Source organism: Sprattus sprattus, assembly GCF_963457725.1.
Source record: "Sprattus sprattus genome assembly, chromosome: 16".
Taxonomy (NCBI): Eukaryota; Metazoa; Chordata; class Actinopteri; order Clupeiformes; family Clupeidae; genus Sprattus; species Sprattus sprattus.
The window spans coordinates 6,041,265-6,057,853 of record NC_137914.1 but is presented as its reverse complement, the minus strand read 5'-3'; the positions used below and the strand labels follow the sequence as shown (position 1 = coordinate 6,057,853).

Genomic DNA, 16,589 nt, shown 5'->3' with positions numbered 1-16,589 from the left:
AAAAATTGCAAAATTAAAGTATACCCACTTCTCCAGGGACCACTACACCACTGGTTATATTGTGTACCATCGCCAAACGAACAAGGGTCATCTGTTTTATGGCTTTGCCTCAATTCAGGCCCATCTGATACAGATACAGAGAAAATTAACATTCTCAATACTTGACTTTAGATGGCGCTGTCAGACAAAACATTGCTGTCATGTGCGCCAACTGGGCGTTTTGACCACTAGATGTCATTAAAGAGAAAAATACAATCAATCCCACAATCCCAACACAACCAGTCTGTATTTATTTGAATGGACCAAGCTTCGCCCAGTCGCCCAATGTGTTTTGAGATTTTTTGTATTTAGTGTTAACTTTCTGCTTCTTGCTGATTTTGACTCTTCTACAACAACGTGAAACAATCATTGCACGGAACAATGTTGATTTCGGAAACGGCACAAACTTCCCAAATATGACGGTGAGCAGATTAACATGTATCGTGAAATGAGCAAGCATATGTTTCGTTGAAATAGCAAGCCTTAGTAGCTAGCTAATTTATCAGCAATTAGCTAGTTTAGTTTTTGTAGTTATAACACTCTACCGAGCGTTAGAGAGTGTTGTGCCCTTCCTTGTGTCAATCAGCTTTATTTGTTATCCTTACCTCGATCCGCTATTTATTTATTTGTCCTTCCACTAAAGTTAGTTAGCCAACTAGCTTACCAGCGATGGCTGGCATTTGTTAGCACAACTGTAGACAAGACTGGAGCTTCCTATCGTGTTCATACCTAGATGTCCGATGGGCCTGTTGACTATCGGTGCCAGACAGCTAATCTAAACAGCTAAATTAGCTGTTCAGGATGCTATTTTATTATGTTGGGTAGCTAAAAGGTAAGTGTAATTAACTTGTAGTATTTTGACGAATCATTCGCCGTCTAAGTACAATTGAACTTTGCATGTGTCAAAACACTTTATACATTTGTGAGCTGTCGTTTAGCTAGCTAACAAATTCCCCAGCTGTCTTTGGTGTTAGCTAGCCTGACAATGTTAGCTATTTCATAGCTTACTTCATCTGAGGTAGTGGTATTATGGAACTGTGCGGTTAATTTACTAATTTAGGCCACGTGTCTTCCTTTAAAATGTCGAGTCTTGATCGCTAATTTGGGCTAATAGACTTCCTCGTAACGTATCGGCATCCTGTCATGCTAAAAGCCTTTTTCCTGTGGATGATAAAGTTTTGGATTAAGTTAGCTCACTTCGGAGGCTATGCGGCATTAGCTGACAGCCTTAGCTGATACACCGCATTCATGTAGTATTGCTACAAGTTTAATGAGATATCTCTCAATCTAACCAGGAAAATAGAATGCTTTTATGTGGTGCATTGGAGCTCTGCAAATGAGTTGCGTGCACAAGGTCGAGCGTGTAACCAAATGAGCTGTTGTCGAGGAATACATCTCCAGTAACTGAACTGCAGGACCATTGTTTCGGATATTTATATGCCAGTGTGGGTGACTAGAGTAGGTTCATTGAGTGCTTCTCATGCATGCTGAACGCTTGTGTCCGTTTCAGTGCTGAATTATTATGGCTGCTGGACATGAAGGCAATGACACAGAATTCCACAGGCTCAAGCTGACCGTTCCTCACGACCGTCTCATGCACCAGGTTCACTCTGGAGCCAAGCAGAACATGAGGGAGGTGAGAACAATCCAGAGACTAAACAATAGAGGGCATGCCTTTGAAGAGTACAGAAATGTGACAATGAATTTACGTGTGGATTTGCATATTTGCCAGTGATGGCTGACAGCAGTCAAACTTACTTGAGGAGTACTTTTATTGCCTGTCCTCTCTTTTTAGGTGGATTATTTAAATAAGGAAGAAATAGATAAAGACAGGTGAGTTGTTTGTGTTCATGTCCACACCAATGTGGACACAATAATAGAAACCACTTGTCACAGTGCCATCACAGTTCTCCAACCCCCTCCATCTCTCTCCCTTGCAGACTAGAAAGTCTGTTCTCATTGTGGGTATGTCAGGGTGTGCTGCATTGCATGGGCGGTCAGATGGGTTGACCTTTTTGTAAATGAAAACAGGCATTCTTCATCTAGACCAGCACAGCATAATATGAGAGGGAAGTGTTTTTGTGGAAAGGGCATCACATTTTCAACCTCTCCAACCTGTTAAGACTACCCATCACATCACTTAAACTGTTTGTCATTTACAGTCCTTCTGTATGTTAGTTGTGTATTATTGCTCATTGGCGTCTTGCCTGCCTGAGTCTTCAAACCTGTGCTTATGCTTTATTCACTTGACTCATCCCTTTCCAAGGTTTCCAGTTGGTCGCCGTGTGCACAAGACAAACAAAGTGAAGCGAGTGGCGGTGTGCAAGCGGAGGTCACGACTCTCAGTAGCGGTCTCCGGGCCTTGCCGGAGGGCGGCAAGCGCAGGCTGGCCCTGTGACATGGCCAACAAGGAGAACGAGCTGACCTGCGCCGGCGATGTGCAGGCCATCCACTACAACGACAACTACGGGTTCCCTGTCAACTCCACAGAGGCCTCCAAGATGGCAGGGGCCGGCACCAAGTACAGTGACTTCTTCACTGAGGTTTGTTCATTTGGATTCCTGTTTTACTTGCTGTAGCCTAATACATTGTATGTCATATTGGTGTTTGTGAGCATAAGCTTTGAAAGCCTCAGGTGTCAAAAGTTAATGTTAGCACAGTGGTTCTTAACCTGGGTTCGTTGAGTCACTCTCAGGGGTTCGGCAGGGGTCAAGACACACGCAGTGTAGCCCGGTTCACACTAGCAATGTCGGGCCGTTTTTATACGTTTTGAAGAAATCATATTTTATTTTTGAAATTACGAAGGGTTCGGCGACTGCACTGGTGAAGCTTGCAGGGTTCAGTACCTCCAATAAGGTTAAGAACCACTGTGTTAGCGATTTGACAAGCCTACGTCTTAATGGTTAAAGGACAACAGTAGTAGAAGTATAGTAACCTATTCTACTGAATATATTATGCACCATGTACGTTAACTCAGAGAAAACAAGAATGAAATCCAATATCCGCCTAGTTTATTTTCTAGGAGGAGCACTTAACACTGCTTCTATGTGCTGTTAGAACCCCAGTCATGATAAGGTTGGTCTCACATGGTGTTTCCGTAATACCTGTCTTCTAATAATGTTGAATCCTATCGTGTTCTTGTTCAGGTTTCCAAGGACCATGATGCGATGACGCATGCTCTCTTTGGAAGGAATCTTAAACTAAACGTTGCTTTAACTCTTTGGCGGAAAAGCGCAAGTGAATTAGTGGCTTACCTAGTGAGGTAAGGGTTCAGGTTTTGTTTTTGAGGCTAATTAAAATGTAGCTTTCGGAAACTGGTTTCTTACTCCTTTCTCTCTTTGCAGAATACAAGACATGGGAGTGCTGGTTGACTGCCTTCCTTTTCTTGCAAAAAGGTAATCTGTTTGTAAAATCTCTGCTAAATCTGTGTTTGCGAAAGTCTCTTCATATGTTGAGTTCCTGATAAATACTTTTTATTTAGCCTTGAAGAGGAGCAGTCCTGCATATCTATTGGCTGTTGTGTTGACCTTTTACCGCAAGTGAAGGCCGTTCTTTCCAGCAAATTCGAGGAGTAAGTCACTCATCATCCTCCTTCTTTGATGATAATGATGTTAACTGGCTCAGTTGCCTCTCAATTTAATCTTTCTTTTCTGTCCAGACACTTGATTGTGGCTTTACACTGGGTCAATTCCCTCATTAAGAGATGGTGGCCGGAGATCTCCGCTAATGGCAGAGGCCTACAGCAAGGCTCTCTGTGTGACGGGTACGTACAGTTTGACTCTGCGTTTTTATTTAATTGTTCGTTTATCTGTCCCAAGTTTATCTAATCTTAAGTTTTGTGCGTCACAGCAACATCCAGGTCATGAAACAGCAGCTACAGGAGTTATGGGTGGAGGGAAGTCGGTTAATTTTAGTTCCAGGAACTACGGGTGAAATAGCGAAGGTAAAATGTATTCCTAACCGCTTGTTTTCTTAATATATTTTCATATTACTATTAGTCTGTATGGTCTGGGTCTGTATACAAAACGGGACAATTTCTCACCATTTTGTGTTTTCCTTCTTTTCTACTGATTTTAAGGTCATTGACACTCACTTATCACAACTGCGCTGAGGAATCCATGTAGCACACTAAGGACGCGACCACTACAAACACTTGTTGCAGTTTAAAGCTGCTTTTTGGCAAATCAAAAAGGACAGGATGAATGAACTGTTGTACCAAGTTCCCAGAGCACTAACCTATGAGATCAGGGGGATTGATGAACTGTCCAATTCAGACACTTCCCTGACAGTAGAGAAACTGGAGACATTTGACGAAGGCAAGAAGCCTTCTTGTGAGCCAGGAATGGCTGCTTCACATTGAAGTGGATCCTTGTGATAAGTCGGGGAGGTGTCACATTCAACTCCATGAGGCTGTCTGAAAGCAGGCGACTCAATTAAGTGCCAACCTCTCTCTCACCACTACAGTCGTGCTGTGATGGTGATCATTTGCGTAGTCGGATGATGTATTTAATGCCCCACTTGTGTATCTCTGATGTCTTCAATCAAGAACTTGAACTGCAGCAGTCTTAAGTTATTATAGGTTTCAATGTTTGCCTGTTGATGAATGAGTTGTATGTGTAAAATGCACATACTGTTGTTTTCTTTTAATCAACCTTTTAAATAAATGTTCAACATCTGGCTTGATATCTGGTCATTGTATGTATGGTTTTGCAGCTAAACGTTGTTTTTACGCACCAGCGTTATCGGAAAATGTTCTACACAGTGTAATGTAAAAACAGCATCTTTAAAGTAAAAATGCCCATGCATTTAAAAGTACAGATGGATGTTAAGACCTCTCTGTGCTTGTAATGTTGCATCAACGCATCCAGGGACGCTACACACGGAAGGGAGAGTCCTCTGAATTCTGAGGAAAGGGGCAAAATCCTACAACTCACTTCGGCGAATATGAAGCTCAAATAACCTTTCACGTTGCAGCTGCAGGAAAATGGCTAACCCGTATCTTATGAAAACTTTTAACTTATTTTTGTTCATAGAGCGGTGTTGATATTTGAAAATGATGTCCGTGTGTTGTAAATAAAGCGTTGCAGTGTACTATATGGTCACGTGACTCGCACTTCCTGTTGTAAGGATTACGCCGTTCCACTGCTAGCGAGAACTACGACTGTAATGTCAAGCTGCGTTTGAGTTAAATCATTTCGGAACATAATACTTATTTTTGAAGTTAACTGGTAGCATAAGATGTTTCCACAACACATAACATTCCAGCTATGTTTGGCTTTGCACGCGTTGGTTGCTTTGTCGTGGTGTTTTAGTGATTTAGACGCCGGGCCTTCAGCTGTAGCTTCACAAGCAAACGGAGACCGATTCAAGATTGAGGGTCGTGCAGTTGTTCCAGGCGTAAAGTCGCAAGAATGGGTGTCCGCATCACGTATTATGGTTGAAGGAGAGGAGTATGTAGGCTTTTTGAGGTATGTGCTGAAATGTCACTAAACATCCTACATCCTCTGGGGTATACGTTTATAACAAGGCGAGGTTAGCTTGTTAAGCTAGCTAGCGATAGCAAACTAGCTAGGTTGCACATAAGCCAAGTATGTAGCATGTCAGCTGGCAGCTCTTATCTTCGTCTTCATGACCGTCATTATTTTAGCTAAACTAAGTTGCATGACTTAAACTACGCGTACATGTAACACGTGGATGTAGCCCAGTCTCTCATTTAGATGGTGGACATTAGCCATCAACTAGCTAGATAAGAACCTTTTTTTCAGTTGGCCATAGCTAATGTTTTTCCTCGCTCCGGAAGCAGTGAATTGACATTGAGTTAAAATCTTTTTCACAGAGTACCCTCTTTTGTTTACTGATCTCGCCCCCAAAAAACAGCCATCAGTTCCAATACGACGCTGGTTTGAAACGGTAGTAAACACTATCCAAATAACTTTTAGACGCTTACAGTGGCCTATTTTTCTTTTTCATCCAGGACGGATGGAAGCTTTGTTGTAAATGATGTTCCATCTGGCTCATACGTTTTGGAGGTGGTGTCGCCTGATTTTAAATTCGAGCCAGTAAGAGTGGACATAACTTCCAAAGGGAAAATCAGGTAAGACTAGAAAATGTCATACTAAAAACGGAACCATGTCGTATCATAAACACGTTCCTAACTGAGGTCTACTTGTGGGTCACAGGGCACGTCAGGTGAATTACATTAAGACTTCGGAGGTCATCCGACAGCCTTATCCACTCCAGGTGAGATCTCCTGGTCCACAGACCTACTTCATGAAGAGGGAGACATGGGGCTGGTCAGATTTCCTCATGAACCCTATGGTAAGGTCCTTTCTATTCTTTCAGGTCTGTGATTACATCAACACTAAGTTTCTCCAACAGTGAAATTACACTGACCTGGACATTATTGTTAAGCATAACTAGGTGTCCAGTGGCTTGTACGTTGTTCGACACCTGATTTTTACTCTGCTTGTGCAGGTGATGATGATGGTCCTTCCGTTATTGATCATCGTCCTCCTTCCCAAAGTGGTCAATACCAATGATCCAGAGATGAGAAAGGTAAGAATGGATTTGCAAAGGCCATGTCTGCGCACATAGTGCATATCATATCATATTTATTCACTAAGTCCACCCTACATTTGCACATACTCTGCACTTTTATTGCTATTTTGCACTTAATGGTTAGATGCTAAACTGCATTTCGTTGTCTCATGAAGGGACCGGTTATTTATTATTCATAGTTAATAATGATATGCCATAGTAAATAATTCCATCTTATTTATACCTAGTATAAATAAGATTTTATTTGTACTTTTCTAGAATGCCAGCATTTCTTAGGTGAATTTGCTTGGGCTTGACCTGGGGGGGAAGGTGTGAGACTGCTCTCACCCTCCCCCTCCAGGTAGAGACAAAGGGGCCTTCTCCCAATGGCCTATTTTGAAAAGATGGTAACACCCCTTAAAATTAGTGTATATAGCTAACTCTCTCAGAAGGAGTAGACAGATAAGCTAAGGTGAAGCGCTGACAAGCAGTGTGGATGTTCAGCCTCTGTCTCAACAATGTGTGGCCGCCATTGTTGCAAGAATAAACCTGGATCATGACTGACAAATCCACAAACTGAGTCTTCCAATATATGGTAGTAAATTAGATACCATCTCTCAGTACTTGTACTCTGTGCAATGACAATAAAGTTGAATCTTATCTAATCTAAAGCATAGAAATTATTGTAATATGTGGATGCTCACATATCCAAAGCCCACAGGGCTGTGTTAGAAAGTGCTTAGAATTATTACCTAGATATCTAGCTGGTGTCTGTGTCAGTTACCTGAAGGACCAGATCGTATGTGTGGTTAAGATATAGAGGACAAATAAGAGTCAGGTTTATTTGAGGTAAAAGAATCAGGCTATGTTCAATTTTCACCTTATGAATTGCTTTGATGAATGCCTCCAGAAACACACTGTACCATGTGCATGTGATGACGTGTCAGCCATGTTTGTGGTTTAGTTGACCCTACTTATCTGTCCACGGTGGATGTTCTGTTCACAGGAGATGGAGCAGTCAATGAACATGCTGAACCCCAACCCGGAGCTGCCCGACGTCTCTGAGTTCATGACCAAACTGTTCTCCAAGGGCTCCACCAAGCCGGCCGGAGGCAGCAAAGCCAGCCGTCCCGCGGCGGTCAAGCGGAGGTAGTCTCGTTGGAGTGGTCTTAGGGCACTGTGCTGAATTGTCAGTTCTGCAGCTTCACCTTTCTCCTCATGTTTTCTCTTCCATTGTAAATATGTTTTATTTTTATTTTTCATCCCACACGCACAAACAAATAATTATAAAACCGTTGTGGTCCTACTGATGCAGAGACAGGCATGGCCGTGGCCATGGAGAGTTTGAAATTGTTTTGTGTAGTCTTATTTGCGCATACCTGTATTTGGTTATTTTTTTTCAAGCTGTCTTTTTTTTCAAGCTTCATATTTGTAATTGGCTGTATTTTGCACCAATTTTACCTGTCATCACACCTCATGATCCTCTGAATCAGGAAAAAAGCGACCTACTAATGTCTGTAACTCAAATAGACTCTTGTTTTGCTGCTGCACTTGAGATTCCATTTCCTATTAACGGGTTCAACTCCTCCAATGTACTGGGGGTCGGTCGGTTCCATTGTGATTCAGTTGTAGTGCAGTAAGATGCAGTGGAGTTGTTCAAGGTATCTGAATGTGTGGAGTTATCATTCCCCCCCCCCCCCCCCCCTTTTTTTTTCTTTTTTGTAAAGCGTGGTACCTACACCTTTTGGATTGTGCACTAAAGTGAAATCAAAGTGGAATTGAACCCCCCCCCATCCCCACCCCATCTCTATTTCCAGTTCTACTTGAAGAAATGCTATTTGCCTGAATATTCATTATGAGATTTCTGTTGACCTAGCAAACATAACTGTGAATGAAAATTATACATTTTAGCTATATGAGACTTATTTAAATAAAGTTATGATCAATTGTGATGGTCTACCCAGACTAATGTCTCATTTGTTTTCGTTTCATATTACGACTTGGCTGCAGAGAACATCGAAAACAGCTTGATTGAACCTTTGTGGATGGAATAGGTTCAATATATTAGTCAAGACATATTTGTGCCTTTTTCGTCTCTATGTTATAAAAATAATTATTACAAATAATTCTTGATTTATATAATATATTATTCAAATTCACAATAATCCAGATCTTGAAGACAGGACGATGTGATTACACTTTGATTTGATCAGAAACAGATGTCTTCACTGCTCCAACTAATTGAAGCAACTTACAATCCCCATGTGGGTATACACATTCAGACAAATCCGGTCAATTCACTGTTAAATAATGGATGTCTTATTGGTAGAAAAATATCAGGTTATGGATACATTTATTTGGGATCTGATGAGGTAAAGACAACCAAAATGATGAATGACTCAATTACTGGGACAGTTGTAAACGTAAACATGATTAATAGTCATTGGCTGTAGGCAGTTTCTGTGAGCAGTGTTCCAGTTTTAATATATTTATGAACACTCAAAATGTTTTATAGGTAGGGCAATGAGAAATTAAATGCTAGTTAGTTCTTAATGCTAAGTGTACTCACTGCTTAGGTCAAATATGAACTACTAGCGCATAGATTTTTTACTTGATATTGGATATAGATCTCTGGAATCTTCTGGAAATATCTCTCAGTCTTGAAGGGTGTCAAATGTAAGCTTCTGAACGTAACACATAATAAGCTAGAAACACATGACCATATTTAAAACACCTATGTCAAACCACTACAGTTGTGTGAGTAAAAAGAAAGAAGGTAACAGCAATAATGTGTTGAACTGCCAACTGATACAAATATTCTGACAGCACTCTTTGCACTTTTCAAGAGCTTGGAATTGTGTTATTACATTTGACTTCTGTGACTTATTACTGACTCAATGCCCAGAACCATTTCAATATGACACCTTTACCTTACAGTATTTTGGCGAAACTTCTTTAACTGACATTCAGTGCCGTACAAATGACATATGAACAATAATAATAATAACTCATTAATGGCAAAAGGTCGTATACAATTTGATAATTCCAAGGTCTTGATTAGAATTTTAATCCATGGAACAGTTGTTTATGGTGTTAACATATCAGATAGCCCTTTAATACAAGGAAACCTGACAACACATTTGAAATGGGCAACATAGATGTAAAGCCTGACCTTCTACCGGTGTGAAAACAAACACAAACAAACACAACCAAAACAAACACAAATACGGTGTAATAGTAAGTGCCAAGCTATATGTACAGGCATCATCAAAGATTTTCAGACAAATATATTCAGTGTTTTGTGCTACAAATGGATAAATCTCAAGACAGCAGCGTCTAAATCACAAGCGTATAAGCTCTCAGCAAACTTTGGAAATGTCACTGTAACCAGACAATGGCTTTCTTTACATTTGGGAGGTTCACTTAAGCGGGATGAGCAATTTAAAGTTAACACAGCATGCTCAAAATACACTGGTACACCTCATACTCTTCATATTGAGTCAGATCAACCTTTCAGACACAATGTGTAGTTCAACACCATTATGGCAGCTTAGTGTTCAAGACAGGGTTTTGGCCACACCAATACAATTTCTCTTCCCCTCTTTTCTTCCTCCATTTACACAGGAGCAACATTTTGAATGTCTTCTGAAAGGTCTTATTACACAGGGCGTAGCACATGGGGTTGATGGTGCTGTTGACGTAGCAGAGCCAATACCCCAAATGCCACAGTGGACCAGGGACACAATCAGAGCAAAAGGTGGAGATGAGTACCATGATGTTGTAGGGGGTCCAGGTGAGGATGAACGCCAAAAGGATGGCACTGAGAGTCTGGGCCGCCTTCTTTTCCTTGATAAGGACCATTCTCTTCCTCTTGGTGATCTGGCACTTGAGGACAGGGTCCATGGGTCTGGTGGCAGTGGCAGAGGGAGAGGAGGAGAGTTCCAGCGGGTCGGAGGTCGGGCATGGAAGCATGGGTGTTTGGTTGTCGGTTGTTCCGCTAGGCTGAGGGCCCACTTCTTTAGGGAGTGGCTTGAACTTGTAGGAGATGCCTTTCTTGCTGCCTTTCTGGGAGCAGCGTCTCGGAGACGGGCTGAAGTAGCAGTCTTCGTCGCAACCCTCCAGCTGCCCGTTCTCGTTCGGCCCTGGCACCTGGCTCTTGCAAGACTCCTGCGAGGCTGTTGCAGAGACCGGCCTCTCCTCGTCCTCGGACGACGTGTAGCTGTTGAAGGACGCGACCGGGTCATTTCTGGCCCACGTGTCGCTGGATCGCATTGTGGTCATCGTGACGTTGCTCTGGTTTGACGACGACCACGACGCCTGGGTCCTTTCTCGGTCGTTATCGAAGCCAAAGCAGGACTTTATCCTGGTTCGCTGGGGTTTGGGAATGTCAGGGTTGCCTGTGGATGAGAGGCCTTGAAGCTCTGCCAGGTCCTTGGTGCGTTTCTCTGTCTCCTTGTATATTCGGCAATACAGAATTGTCATGACTGACACTGGGATGTAGAAAGCTGCTATAGCTGTTCCAAATGTGATCACTGGTTCAGAGAAGAACTGGATGTGACACTGGTCCGGTGGAACGGTCCGCTTGCCCGCAAAGTATTGCCAACACAGAATTGGCGGAGCCCACAAGATGAATGACACCAGCCATGCCATGCCAATCATGATGCCGGCCCGTTTTGGGGTCCTTTTGGCCCTGTAAGTCAGCGGCCTTGTGATGGAGAAGTACCGGTCAAAGCTGATGACCAGCAGATTCATTACCGATGCATTGCTGGCCACATAGTCCAGAGCTAACCAGAGGTCACATGCCAAGTTTCCCAAGGACCAGTAACCCATTAATATATACGAAGTGTACAGGTTCATTGAGAACACTCCAATGATGAGGTCTGCAAAGGCCAAGCTCAGAAGATAATAATTGTTCACTGTCTTCAGCTGGCTGTTCACCTTAAAGGAGAGCAACACAAGAATGTTTCCCACAATTGTTACGAGGCTCACAACTGCTGATACAGTCGCAATGGCGATGACCTCCCATAGACTGGGTGAAACAGTCTGGACCTCTGACATGTTTCCGTGAAGGGTGGTGTTTTGCAAGTCATCCAGATCCATGATTCTAGAAAATGTGTCTACTTAGGGCATGAGTCAATTGAAGAATCTTCTTTGAGCTTCATCCTTATCAATTAGTAGGATTTCTGAAATGAAAGAAAAAGAGAATGAGTAATTAAGTTTTAATTAATTTTAATAAATCACAAACTCAATTGCCATTGTGTTGCAAAGATACAAGTCACTATTTTATTTAGTTTCGTTAAAACCAAACTCATTCAAGTTCACGAGAACATAAACATGCAGAAGAAAGGAACTGTCATTGTCTTTAGGGACTGTATTCAATGTAACAAAAATTCTACGACAGCGTGTTACACCTTAAACCTTCCTGAAAGCGCTACCGGTTACAAATGGAGGGAGGTGGAAGACCGCACCCGGGCCGTGGTAGCGGCGGCAGAAGAGGTGGTGGTGGAGGTGGTAGTGACTCTGGTTCCTCGGGTGAGCACAGGGGTGGTCGAGGGCGAGGCAGTCACCCCCGTGGAAAGACCAAAAGGGAACATTATCGGGGAAGAGGACGAGGCATACTTGCAGCGGACTTTAGCCGGGTAAGATGGCACAACTTAGCCCAAGTTTGCTAGGCTAGCCATCAATTAGTTTATAATAATGTTGTAGCTCTGTGTTAAGTTGTTGAAACACCGTGTATAAAATAAAAGCCATTTGACAAATCTGTCTGCACGTACATTTTGTATGCATCATTTGTTAGCCTCATGCATTTCTGTAGAGTTAACCACCACTCTCAGATCCACGTTGTTGGATTTGTTGTGGCATTTGTTGTCAGTGGAAGCGCATATGATTGGCATCCAAAACATGCCTTACGGTGTAATACGTACAAATCACCTTACTATACAGACTTATTTGGGTTCACTGCGTTGTCATGCACGTCTATTGCTATAAAGCTGCCGGAGTTCGCACATCTGACATGTATCATGAATGTTTTCACATTAAAGGGCAAAGATGTTTCCGAAAATACGGCAGACTTTGAGGACGAGGGTCCCAGTATATTCACCAAGAGGAAACTGGAATCCAACTGGGACCGCTATGAAGCGTCTGAGAAAGTAGAACAGAATGAGGATGCACCCATGCAGAGGGGGACGGACTATCATGCCCTCTTGGGCTCAGCGGGTAAGGAAAACACTATGTCACTGTGCTGTGAGTGTGACACATGTTGTCAGTTTCGGGCAAGTGGCCAGACCTGACAGTTAAAAAAAATGCAGTCAATATCTGCCACAGCAGATCATTATATGCAGGTCATATGGAACACACTGACATTTTTAAAATTGGAAACATTTTGCGGAATATCTGTCTAGATTCATGAAACAGTAGGGGACAAATGCAGATCGTTAACAGCCTTGCTGTCTTCACAGCAATTGAGAGTAGTTTGGGAAATAATCATTGAATTTCTTGTCACTCAAACAAGCTTGGTGGCAATTAAGAGGGGTATGCTTCAACAGCTCTAGTTACAGACAATAAACTCTTTATTTCTTGAGACATTATTGCTTCGGATCCAATATATTCAGTTGACTAATAATAAGGAAATTATGAGAAATAGCCTAACTGCGTAACATTGTGTAATACGCCACTTGTGCAAAATGAACTGATTGGCTCATTTGAGGCTGGCGTTTCAGTTCAGTTAAAACATGCAAGAAATCTATTTATTTTAATGTGTTACGTTATGGTCCCTAACCTAATGCAAATTGCTTTTTTTTTTTTTTTTTTTAACCATACCCAAGGACACTATTAAGCAAACATATTGAAAAAAGAATTAATTTAAGCATTGTTTCATCTAATTTACTGAGACCAAAACCCATTGAATTGGAAAATTAGTTTTCATCACCACATATTGGACTGGCTTCTCCAGGGACGCCTCTGCTGGATTCACCTCTCATTTCCCTAATCTGCCTGCTTAACGGAAATGTTTATATTCAAGGTGTGTGATTGTGTGTGTGTGTGTGTGTGTGTGTGTGTGTGTGTGTGTGATTGTGTGTGTGCGCGCGCGTGTGCGTGCACGGGTGCGGGTTTGCGCCTGCGAGCGTGCGTGCGTGCGTGCGTGCGTGCGTGCACGCGCGCGTATATCCTTTGTTTTCATGCCAGGGCATTTGTTCAAGAAAAGGGGTGTTGCTCTGAGTACTCCTGTTGTAAAACAAGTCTTCACTCCCACACTCTTAATTTTCCTCCCTGCTGCTGGCGAGCAGCCATCCTGCTTCTTTGACGACATCCTGTCATAGAATTCCTCTATGAAAGCAAACTGGGGATGTGGACTCACGCATGTGTAGTGAGACTGTTGCAGATGATTCAGAATGTGGCAGCGTGTTTGGTCTCTGATTAACCAAAGAACACACGTGGAACTCCTCTGCTAGTCACCTTTCACTGACTCCCTGTAGCTGCTAGAGGTAAATTTAAATCACTAACTCTCGCCTAGAGGACAGCCACTGGATTGACACTGAACTATTTAAATGCGATGATTCAGCCCTCTTGACCACTCTACTCCTCGGATGAGTGTGTGTTGTCTTTGTCTTCTCTCAGCATCAAGCCTCTATTAATGTGTGGTACCTCTGTGGTGTAATGACCTATCTAGTGCTGTCCATTCCAGTGACAGCCTTGCCACATTCTACAAAAACTCACCTTTTTAAACAGCGTTTGTCAAATTGGTGCATTTGTAAGACGTACTTTATAAATGTAATCTTAGTTTTGTTCATTGATTCTTAATCTTGTTTTATTAATGTAATTGTGTCACGCTTATTACTTCATTTTCTTCTTTTGATTGTTTTTGTCTGTGTCTGCTAAATTCCTTAATTAGAACTAGTGACAGCAACGTGAAGCTTTATGAAACATTGAAGCTTTCCACACAATTGTGTCAAAAATGTTCAAATAGTCAAATCAGAGCTTGATGGGGACCTCTGCTGGTCAAGGTTAGGGAAAGCGCTGTATCACAAAATGTTTCACAACTGACCGACCCATAAATGAAGCAAATAACATATAAAGCAAACATGAATAAATGGATAGATTAACACATGAATGAATAAATGAATGAATAACATAAATAAATCTGTTCCACTGCATACTCCAAGTAATAAAACAGTTCCGTTTGTGAACAAATTAAACTCATGAACAGAGGAAATAAATAAATGCAGGTTCACACTCACACTCACACTCACACTCACAATTACAATTACACTCACACTCACACTCACACTCACACTCACACTCACACTCACACTCACACTCACACTCACACTCACACTCACACTCACACTCACACTCACACATAGTTTGAGGGTGTACTTGGTACACTGTGAGTTTAGGTGTCAGGTGGGGCATCACTTACTATAACTATGTTCCATAAGAGAAGCCCAAGGCCACGAAGTGTAAAATATGTGTAAAATACATTTTAATATTTGTATGTATATAAATAAATAAGTAATACATAATTATACATAATAAATATGATAAATTATGTTAGGTACACAAACCCCTGATTGTTAAAATTAGCCTGTTTAGGATGATCAGTTCCAATTTTCTTACAACCCCAGTTATGAGTGAACTTCAAGGTCGAGGATATATATATATGTATAGTGTACTTTATATAGTACATTATATATGTATTGTTTACTGGCTGCTTTAAACCAGTGCAGTCTCTCTGCGTTTCTAACCTGCATTATGCTGCATGTTTCTGACTGGTGCAGTGCAAAGCTAAGGCCGTATGTTGCGTGTTTCCGGCACAGGTTGAAGGAAGACTCCACATTGCTTTCCCTTTAAGTCATTATCATTGGCATTGTTTTGGTCTCCATCTGTTTTTATTTGATTTCCGGAGTGTTGCCTCCACTGTCTGATTAGTCATCTCCAGAGGACCCGCCAGTGCAATTAATTGAAGGTGGGTGTAGTGGTTTGGCATAGTTTTTTTTTATTTTTTTACTGGGCAATTATGGTATCTCTGAATTCAGGAATTCACTCTTCAGTCTACACAGACAGACAGACACAGACACACACAGTCACACTCACTCACTCACTCACATATTTACTCACATATTTACTCTCACACACACACACACACACATAGTTTGAGGGTGTACTTGGTGCAGTGCACTTGTTTAGAGAGACTCTCTGTTCCTGAGTATACTGAAGCGGCGTCAGTGTTTAAATGCGGAGACTGATACTGCGTGCACCGCCCACCAGTGCTCTCAAACACTCCCCAGCCCCTTTACTAATTGAATGTGTGTTTGTGTGTGTGTGTGTGTGTGTGTGTGTGTGTGTGTGTGTGTGTGTCTGTGTGTGTCTGTGTGTGTGTGAGAGAGATGGCTTCACTGCAGGAAACCTCATCCAGTGTCTCTTCAGATTTATGGGAAATATGCTGACCAGCCAAGATGTGTGTTTGTGGTGTCTTGAGTCTCCCTGGCTGTCCTTCAGAATTCCCATATCTCCCCCCTTCCCAGGCTCCTAACTTGCTTGTACATTAGTGTACCTACAAGATCACACATTTTGCACCAGTTTCTGTGCACTCGTGACTTTTTTTTTTCAAGCCTCATTTATACATTTTCCGTAAAAGCGTCTGTTAAATAATTGAACAGCATTGGTCTGTACAAGTGCCGTTATGCTCATAAGGAATATTCCGGAATGTGCTGATTAGATGACTAGAGAGTTCTGAGCTGCTGCGATTAGGTCCTGGGGGCTGTTAGGGCTGTTGCCAGGGGAAACGGCCCTTAGGGCCCTTGGCCCTTATGTACCGCCCCGGTGAAAACGGTGGGCCAAGGCTTTCCTCTGCACCATCCGTTTAGTCTGCAAATACAACCAGGACCTGACGCGCTCTGGAGAAACGCAGAAACAGATGGAAAGAGAGAGAAGGTAGAGGGGGTGGAGGTGGAGGAGGAGGAGGAGGAGGAGGAGGAGGAGGAGGAGGAGGAGGAGTGAATTTGTGATTTTGT

At 42.3% G+C, this 16,589-nt stretch overlaps 4 protein-coding genes across 4 annotated transcripts in view; 3 read left to right on the top strand and 1 right to left on the bottom strand.

The window, feature by feature from the left end:
- The first annotated feature begins 328 nt into the window (after window positions 1-328).
- On the top strand, window positions 329-4,716 carry katnbl1 (katanin p80 subunit B-like 1). Its single transcript, XM_080853702.1, has 10 exons — window positions 329-461; window positions 1,550-1,675; window positions 1,835-1,872; window positions 2,306-2,582; window positions 3,186-3,301; window positions 3,384-3,434; window positions 3,521-3,610; window positions 3,698-3,802; window positions 3,889-3,982; window positions 4,118-4,716. The coding sequence occupies exons 2-10, from the start codon at window positions 1,562-1,564 to the stop codon at window positions 4,148-4,150; spliced, it is 918 nt and encodes a 305-aa protein (XP_080709828.1). The 5' UTR covers window positions 329-461; window positions 1,550-1,561; the 3' UTR covers window positions 4,151-4,716.
- Window positions 4,717-5,188: 472 nt separating this feature from the next.
- On the top strand, window positions 5,189-8,460 carry emc7b (ER membrane protein complex subunit 7b). Its single transcript, XM_080853703.1, has 5 exons — window positions 5,189-5,507; window positions 6,014-6,133; window positions 6,219-6,357; window positions 6,514-6,594; window positions 7,583-8,460. Exons 1-5 carry the CDS (start codon window positions 5,278-5,280, stop codon window positions 7,727-7,729), a joined length of 717 nt encoding a protein of 238 aa, XP_080709829.1. The 5' UTR covers window positions 5,189-5,277; the 3' UTR covers window positions 7,730-8,460.
- A 1,656-nt stretch (window positions 8,461-10,116) lies between these two features.
- Window positions 10,117-11,691, bottom strand: chrm5b (cholinergic receptor, muscarinic 5b; the record flags this gene model as incomplete). Its single annotated transcript, XM_080853701.1, has 1 exon — window positions 10,117-11,691. The coding sequence occupies exon 1, from the start codon at window positions 11,674-11,676 to the stop codon at window positions 10,117-10,119; it is 1,560 nt and encodes a 519-aa protein (XP_080709827.1). The 5' UTR covers window positions 11,677-11,691.
- A 329-nt stretch (window positions 11,692-12,020) lies between these two features.
- aven (apoptosis, caspase activation inhibitor) overlaps window positions 12,021-16,589 on the top strand; it is a gene marked incomplete at its 5' end in the record, with an annotated part of 33,161 nt that continues 28,592 nt past the window's right edge. Inside the window, 2 exons of the mRNA XM_080853700.1 lie at window positions 12,021-12,215; window positions 12,618-12,792. Coding sequence (XP_080709826.1) covers window positions 12,021-12,215; window positions 12,618-12,792 — 370 coding nt within the window. The remainder of the gene's footprint in view (window positions 12,216-12,617; window positions 12,793-16,589) is intronic.

What these genes read in the sequence shown, in the direction of transcription:
- katnbl1 (XM_080853702.1), top strand. Translation starts at nt 1,562, where the DNA reads ATGGCTGCTGGACATGAAGGCAATGACACAGAATTCCACAGGCTCAAG. An exon ending in ACAGTGACTTCTTCACTGAG is followed by an intron (nt 2,583 to 3,185) that starts GTTTGTTCATTT and finishes GTTCTTGTTCAG; the next exon opens with GTTTCCAAGGACCATGATGC. An exon ending in CTTCCTTTTCTTGCAAAAAG is followed by an intron (nt 3,435 to 3,520) that starts GTAATCTGTTTG and finishes CTTTTTATTTAG; the next exon opens with CCTTGAAGAGGAGCAGTCCT.
- emc7b (XM_080853703.1), top strand. Translation starts at nt 5,278, where the DNA reads ATGTTTCCACAACACATAACATTCCAGCTATGTTTGGCTTTGCACGCG. An exon ending in ACTTCCAAAGGGAAAATCAG is followed by an intron (nt 6,134 to 6,218) that starts GTAAGACTAGAA and finishes TGTGGGTCACAG; the next exon opens with GGCACGTCAGGTGAATTACA. An exon ending in ATGATCCAGAGATGAGAAAG is followed by an intron (nt 6,595 to 7,582) that starts GTAAGAATGGAT and finishes TTCTGTTCACAG; the next exon opens with GAGATGGAGCAGTCAATGAA.